The sequence below is a fragment of the Furipterus horrens genome, unplaced genomic scaffold (genome assembly GCF_987537825.1).
Source record: "Furipterus horrens unplaced genomic scaffold, mFurHor1.1.pri manual_scaffold_2, whole genome shotgun sequence".
NCBI lineage: Eukaryota > Metazoa > Chordata > Mammalia > Chiroptera > Furipteridae > Furipterus > Furipterus horrens.
In genome coordinates, this window is record NW_028327172.1 from 77,773,661 (window position 1) to 77,782,121 (window position 8,461).

Sequence of the window (8,461 nt, forward strand, 5' to 3'; positions counted from 1 at the left end):
ATGATATTAACAGCATATAAAGTAATACTTATATTTGTTTATGAAAGCATTTACCCAAATAACCTAAGTTAAAAAAAAAAATTAACCATACAGTTACTTTACTCACCTTTAACAACATTGGCGCAAATACTTGCCGTACTGCTTGATAAAGGGAATTTATAGGTGATTCTAACATAGATGAAACAAGAATGTTATTATGTAGATTCTGATCAGTAATTACTTCAGGTCGCAACTTGAAAAACACCAGCACTTTATCCTTTGTGTCAGCAAAATCAATCTAAAGTGATAAATAATTTTCAATATTACCTTCAAAAAAGTATATTATTTGAAAAAAATGCTCCCCAAAATATTGTATCACTATAATGTTCTTCCTTGGAATAATAGTTAAAGCAGTTATATAACATATTACTACCAATCTATCTCTGCTCCTTAAGAATATTTGGGTTTTCAAAGGTTTCTCCACTTCCATGTGATTATATCATAAAATTATTTTGATAAGTGATTTGTAACCAGAAAACAATATATAAATATTGATGACATACACTGCTAACTATTCCAGCCAGATTCAGATCAAAGCTGTGTGCCCCAGGTACACACTGATAAATAGTATATCTCTCCATTAAATTCCAGGAAGTCTATAACAAGGATTTTAATTACCCTCTTTTTCACTTGTACATAAAATCAAAACTACCAAAAAAACTTACTTGTCTGTCTCTTCAAATAATCTTATTTGAACCAAAAATATATTCTTCAGTGTATTTGATCATCAAACGTTTTTATTAAATTATCATATGACTAGATTAATTAAAATTGGAACTGAATGAGCTAAATTGGAATTTACTAAAGCAAACAGGTTTAAAATAGGTCAGTTAATAGCAATTAGTTCATTATCTGAAAAGTATACTGCCTAAAGTTTTTGCATTATATACATATTTTCAGTTATCATTTCTTTTCCCAGAAAGAGAAGTCCATGGATTAAAAAGCTTTCAAACAAGTTCACTCACCTTCTAGATAAGTGAGTTTTCATGCTACTTTTCTTTTATCCCAATCATCCTGTTTTTTAGTTACCAGGAAGAACTGGCATTTATTGGTGTAGTTGCATTACTCAGACTCTCGTTTTTACACATTAGAATTCTATTGCTAGTGTGATCACTTTACCCCAAGTACAAGCAAATGGATTAACAAGCTACAGATGTGTAGATCTGAAAAATTCACTCTTTAGTAGTTAAGTAGTACACATCCTTAACTTTCTCCTCTCTCCTACTTGAAAAAAATACACATTTTATAATCATACTTTGAAAACAGAAACTAGAGACACTGGTCAAGGCTCCCTGGGGCGCCAGACAGGTCAATAAGTTTCGTCCTAGCCAAAGTCAGACTTAAAGCAAAGGTTCAGTTGGCTACAGCTGCTCAACGTTCCCTGAGAAAAGGAAAAAGGAGTGAACACTCCCAGCTGCCTCTCCTCCCAGTTTCCCTATCATTGGCAACTACCACTTTCTCTTAATTGACAATATGTTACTTAGTAACTATTCACTCAAGGTGTAAAAGTTTTTCTTTTTGAGGGTGCAAAATACCACTATCCCCTACTGGGACAGATCAGAGATCAACATATACAACCCGCAACCAGTCTGTGTACCACCCACAAGCTAAAAATAGTTTCTACATTTTTTTTAAATCAAAGAAATAACATTTCATAACACGTGGTCATTATATAAAATTCAAATATCGGTGTCCAAAAATAAGTTTTACTAGAATGCAGCCATATTCATTAATTTATATATTGTCTATGGCTGCTTTCACACTACAATGGCAGAGCTGAATGTGTGACAGAGGCCTTGTGGTCTGCAAAGTCTAAAATATTTATTATCTGGCATATTACAGAAAGGTTTGTCAACCTCTGTCCTGAAATATAAACCAGATCATATCTTCCCCTTGCTCAAGACTACCAATGACTTGGTAAAAATTATCAATGACTTCCTAATTCCCCCAAAAGGTGTACAAGGTCCTAAATGATCAGCCTGTGACATAATCTTCCACACCCAGTTACTCATTAAACTAAACCTCAGCAAGCACTCTGAATTTTATTTTTTCCTGCTGCTTGTAACCAAGGTGAGACCCAGCTCAGGGCCTTGGTACTTACAATCTTTTCTGTTCAGAACACTCTTTCCCTAAATCTTATGTATGCCTACAATTCATTATTTAAATCTCACTTCAAAGGTCACTAATCCAAACAGGTGTTCCCTCTTACTCTATTTTAATACAGTTCTCTATGCCCCATCACTACTTTAACATTTTAAAGAGCATTTATCAATACTCAGAAATATGCTACATATGTATCTGTGTGTAAGTATTTAGCCTGTCTTTGTCAACTCAAATGTTACTCCTTGAAGACAAACTCTGACATGCTCATTATGGCTTTGTTACCAGCACCTAGAACAGTGTCACACCTATAGAAGGTACACACTGAAATATTTTACTTACTAACTTATTAAATCATGCTGACTTTCTGACATCTAAAGTACAACTGAAAACATAATACAACATTGCAAATATGAAAAATATGTACCGTGGTGTATGATTAAAAATAAAATACAACGGCATTAACCTTTCCAGGTAATAGCTTCGATTTTCAATATCCACCCAAGATACATGTTCACAAATTAAAACCTCTCCTCATCTTGTTTTCCTATTACACTCCAAAATTTCACTGGTGTTTCCAACAGTACATCCCAATTATATCATTTGTTAAGTATGTCATTGACTGGAGTGATGCTCTGGGAGGCAGAAGCAGGGGTTCCAATTCTGAATTAGAGAAGTGGGATAGTTAACACATAGGATGTAACCTTTGTGCCTTACTTTCCTCAGCCATAAAATGGAAATAAAAAGTTTCTTAGTGTTGTTGTGGATACTAAATGTGCCAATACACACAAAATGCTTAGGAACTGTGCCAGACAAGTGTAGAGAGAAAATAAACGTGAGCTATGACTATCAATCCTTTCCATATCTTCACAAACCCACCACCAAGCCTAGCAAAGTGCTTTGCAGATACTGACATCAAAATAAAAATGTATTGACTAGAATTGAATTAAATCCAAGACTAAAGACCCATAGTGAATGTGGTGAATGATCCAATCATCCTACAAAAATGTACTCAGTGTTTGCTGTGTGTCAAATACTGTTAGACCCAGGGATATGGGTGAACACCAGAGGAATGGGTTTAAAAATATGGGGATGATTTGCTACCTTTCATTCATTGATGAGCCCCTTTAATGTGTGAGGCAATTTTTTCCATGTATTACTCTACCATGTATAAATATGTATTTGTTAACTTATTAACATATTTATCCTGATTATAAATGCAACCGTTTCTTGAGCAATCCTGCCAGTGAAGGCAGCAGTGCAGTAAATAAATCATTACATCACATATTGATAAATAAAATAGACATAACTGGATACTCCGAGTTGTTATCACGTGAAAAAAAATCAGAAATGAAGTGCTGGGGAAGGAGCCAAGATTGGCAGCGTCCTGGACTTAAGACAAACCTTCCAAGATTTCACTTCCTGGGAAATCTTTAGCACACTGGGTGGAGGCAGCCAGGCTGCGACCAGTGCACACCAAGTTTCTCTGGAGACGAAAATCAGCGATGGTAGCCAAGGCTCAGGATGGAGGAGGCAGTACCGCCTCCCAGGCTACACCAGGGTAAAGAAGCGCACGTGGGTGTCTGCGCGCACCGAAGGGTGGCGCCTTCCCGGGCGGCCCTCCGCAGCCCTCTCGAAGGAGCCTCTAAATGAGCGTAAGTTCGACTCCGCGGCCGGCAGCCAGGACTGGCTCTCAGGACTCCCTCGGCGCTGCTGGTGTCTGCCTCTCACTTCACCCGCCAAGGCCCAGCCTGATCCGTCCGTTTCCCGGTGTCTCCTTGTAACATCCCCGGGAGAAAGGACAGGGGATGAACAACTCCCAGCTGCCAGTTCTATTTGTTGCGCTTTTTTCCTTCGTCAGAATAAGTCATATTAAGGGGGGGGGGGGGGGGCATCACAAATTGTACACTGAAAAATAATTTAAACCTTGTGTCACCATTACGTAAGACCTTAATTCCTAACTAATCTTTCCCACGAGTAAATTTAACCCTCAAAAGATACACTAGAACGGGCCTCAAAGAACGTCAGAAAAGAGAAAAATATTTATTTGATAACTAAATAATGTAAATGTTTTTTGTTTGTTTTTATTCCTTTGCTTGTTTCTTCTGGTTATAACCAATCTGCAGTCCTTAGCGGGGGAAAAAACTAGAAAAGAATATAATTGTTCTGTTCAAGTGTGTGGACAGGCAACCTCCTGTATCAGGTGGGATGCAAGCGTGGAAACAGCCTTTGGCTCCTGAAGAGGAGCAGACAGGGAAGGCTGAAGAGAGACACGGCATCCCCCTGGGCGAGGCTGGGAGCGGAAAGGGAGCTCTGGGCAGAGGGGCGGGGAAGCATACCGCGGTAGAAAAGGAGATTCCCGCGTCGGATCGCTGCGCCCTGAGTAGCATCTGATTCCCGTCATCCAAGAAGTTGTTGATTTCAACACCGTGGTACAGCAGCGGCTGGTCCCAGGGTTCCGACACCAGTCCAAAGTAATTCTGCGCAGTAGCGAAGATGAAAAGCTTCCGAACGTCCCCCGTTTCGTCCTCCATGATTTTGGAGGTGGGGGAAGGGAAAAAAGGAAAGACGAAACCAATCGCGAGTGAAGTGCGGGAAGTAAAGGAGTGAGGAGAGCTTTGCTCAAATCCAGATCCGGCTGAGGGCCTGCATAGCTTCCCGATGGCCAAACGCAGTCACTATGGCGACGGAGCACTCGGGCGCGCAGTGGCCGGTACTTCCTCGCGCACGCAGTGGCCGGTACCTCCTCGCGCACGCAGTGGCCGGTACCTCCTCGCGCACGCGCACGCGAAGCTCTTAGGGACGATCACCGCCTCGGAGTTCCTTAGCTGCTCACCGCAGTCATGGATTGCAAGGGATTCTAAGAAGTTGGTGCTAAGTAGCAAAACCTGCCTTTTCAAAAGTCCTGAGGCCCACAGAGGTAGTGCAGCTAAAAGGGAGGATAAAGGTCCGCCTTCATCTTGGAAACAATGGCCAGCCATTGAATGACTGCCTAAGTTTAAGTGCAGGTTAAAAACAATTTATTTTTCAGGACACGAATTAACGTGGATCAAATGCATTTTTACGGAATGCTGCAAAATAATTAATATTGTTTTGGAAGGAGTCTCTTAAATTTTGAATTTTGAATAAGTGTGATTTAACAATTTAAAAAACAGAACCTACTCTTTCTGCTGATTTCCTATAACGCATTAGAAAAGATTCATCTTGTCTTCAAGTGCTGCAGGGAGACCTGGCTCTAGGAGGGCTGGGTGCTAGTGCTTCCTCTTCAACTGGTCCTGTAAATAAACCACTCTCAGTGTAGTTTACAGGGCTGTAAAACAGAAACTACTGTCTAGGTTGTAGTGAGAATTTAAAAGATTACTATTTAAAAGGGACTGATTAAAAATCATAGAAGTTCAATACAATGTTAACTTATTTTCTCAATCAACATCACTCTTCTCCGTGTTAATTTCCCAAGATTATTTTTATTTTGTTATCCCAGTATTAATTTCAGAAAACTTTAGCCACTATTTTTCATCACAATCTTACCAGAACGCAAGCCGTATTGTAAAATAACCAAAATCGTCGGCAGCCGTCCATCTCGAGAGACGATGGTGTAGCTTCTTAAGAGTCTATCTGCACCGCCGAGAATGGCTGTGCAGTCCGACTCCGGAGTGACACAGTATCTGTCTCCTCCCGTGTTAAGTCGACATCTTGCGATGACGCTGGAGTGTCCTCTCCAGTGAAGCTGAAGCTACAGAGCCTGGGCAGGGGGATATGGAGGGTCTGCTGTTGCCCATGCAGCAGACCCCCCCTCTCTTTGCAGCTGAAGGGTCCAAGGGAAAGACGGAGTCAATACAGCTTGGCTTCAGGTGCGCCGCAGGAGTTGCCGGTGCTGACTACAACGTCAAACCGCCTTAGGGACTCCGGCTCCGGATTTTCTGTCGGGGTTTACTCCCTTAGCCTTTCCCCTGAAGAGGTATGCCGCAAGGCAGCGGAGGTAAAATAACCAAAATACACAATGATTATACCTTGTTAACCTCAAGTATTCGTTAAGATTAATAAACATAGCCTGTCAATGGTGTTTTAAAAAACCTTCCAGACTGAAATTTGTCCTGAAAGAAAGGGTTTATAGAGCCAAATGGTAGCCAGAAAAGGACCAGGTCCTGGGCACAGAGTCTAAACACCAGACACAGGGTTGATGGAGAAGACAAACATGTACCTTCCTGGCGTTGATGGGGACTCTTTTACACAGTGAGTTTGGAGAATAAGTATGTAAGCTGTTTTGAAAGAACTTGTTACATTGACTGTAAGTGGGGGTGGGGGCAAGGTGACTGGAAAGCTCCAGGATATAGTCCTAGGAAGAAATACTTGTTTACTTGTTGCAAAGTTCATGCAGAACAGGATGTGGTGCCCGGGGAGGCAGGTGGTGGTCGGAGTCTCGGCTGCAATGTGGTGCCCGTGGAGGCAGGTGGGGGGGTCTGGGCCTCAGCTGCAACGTGGTGCCCGTGGTGTCTGGCAGACGGGTCCGCTGTGGGAACGTGGTGCCCGTGGCGACGGGCCGGCAGACCGTTGGGGTCTCGGTGGCAACGTGGTGCCTGTGGCAGTGGGCATGTGGGGCTGTGGTGTCTACGTGGTCCCGGTGGTGGCCAGTGCTCTGGGTCTTTGCGGCTACATGGTCCTCGTGGCAGATGGTTCTCCGGGCCTTGGCCGCTACATGGTCCCGGTGGTGTCCCACGCTCCGGGCCTCATCAGCATCGTGATTCTGTTAGCTGCGGGCGGTCGGCACCTCAGCCGCATCGTCGGCCTGGTGGTGGCGGGCGGTCGGGGCCTCAGTGGCTCTGTTGCCCCAGTAGTTGGCGGGTGCTCCAGGCCTCATGGTCTGGGTCGCAGCTGGTGCTCCGGGCCTCAGTGGCTCTGTTGTCCCGGTGGTGGCGGGCGGCCGGGGTCTCAGTGCCAACATGGTCCCAGTCGCATCCAGCACTCCGGGCATCAGTGGCATCATGGTCTTGTTCGAGGCCAGCATTCTGGACCTCACTGGAGTCATGGTCCCTGTCGCAGCCAGCACTCCGGGCCTCAGTGGCTCCGTTGCCCCGGTGGCAGTGGGCGCTCCAGGCCTAATGGTCTCGGTTGCAGCTGGCGCTCCGGGCCTCAGTGGCTCCGTGGTCCCAGTGGCGGTGGGCGGCCAGGGACTCAGTGCCATCATGGTTCTGGTCATGGTCAGTGCTCTGGGCCTCACTGGAATCATGGTCTTGTTCGTGGCCAGCGCTCTGGGCCTCATTGGCTCCGTCGTCCTGGTGGTGGCGGTGGGTGGTCCGGGCCTCAGTGGCCTAATGGTCCCAATGGCAGCCAGTGCTCTGTGCCTCAAAGGCATCGTGGCACCGATCGCAGCCAGCACTCCGGGCCTCAATGGCTCCGCGGTCTCGCTTACATGGGGCACTCTTGGCCTCAGAGTCATCGTGGTCCCAGTCGCAGCAAGCGTTCTGGGCCTCACCGGCATCGTGGTCCCGGTCGTGGCCAGTGTTCTGGGCCTCACCGGCATCGTGGTCCTCTTTGCAGCCAGTGCTCCGGGCCTCGGTGGCTCCATGGTCCCAGTGGTTTGGCCTTCTGGACCTGTTGGGATGTAGTACTGTTAAAGGGTATTTCTTAGTGGGGAACGTTAAAGGGTATTTCTTACATGTCTAGCCAGTAGGATAATCAGCTGAACTTGGGTCCCGGGAACCAGACCCCCGCGGTTGTATGCTTAAACCAAGCAGAACAAGGAACTTGACCTAACTGTTCCTCCTTTGAGCAGTGACCTATTCCTTTGAGCAGTGACTTAGGGAATAGCAGTAACCGATTCCTTTGAGCAATGACCTGGGGAATAGTGGGAAAATTTTTTTTTTGCTTACACAAGCTGTATTTCTGTCCAAGTTTTTGCACCTGCAGGAACATGAATGCACCTGAAATGCTTTATAAACCCCCAATCCCTAAGGTCGGGGCTGTCCACCTAAGTCCGGCTTGTGGACAGGTGGGCAGTCGCTGGCCAGCTAATAAAGGCTCTTTAAATTCTAATTTGATTGTCTCCGACCGTTTGGTTCTCACACTTACTCCATAACAGTACCAGATCTTCACCACTCTCTGAGGTGGGCCCCCACACCAGCTCAGCACTGGAAGATGCTTCCAATCCTGTCACTTTTTCCAAAAGCTTATACAGTTCTCAATCTTTCTACTCTTGCACCTTATAGCTCTCCTCTCTCCTATCACATTCACTAGTGGAATGTGGAATGTAGATATCTCTCTAGCTAAGTTTCCTTGGTGACAGGGTAAAGGGGCGGAGTCAGCTAAGCTCACAATAGGGGCT

At 44.9% G+C, this 8,461-nt stretch overlaps 1 protein-coding gene across 1 annotated transcript in view; it reads right to left on the reverse strand.

Annotated features, from left to right (window-relative positions):
* The window catches only part of LOC150018864 (cytoplasmic dynein 2 heavy chain 1), a 283,446-nt gene extending 278,649 nt beyond the window's left edge, over nt 1–4,797 (reverse strand). The window contains exons 1-2 of the mRNA XM_090265892.1: nt 4,479–4,797; nt 107–277 (exon numbers count right to left, since the gene is read on the reverse strand). Of these exons, the coding sequence (XP_090122018.1) occupies nt 107–277; nt 4,479–4,673 (366 nt within the window). The 5' untranslated portion in view covers nt 4,674–4,797. The remainder of the gene's footprint in view (nt 1–106; nt 278–4,478) is intronic.
* Between the last annotated feature and the right edge of the window lie 3,664 nt (nt 4,798–8,461).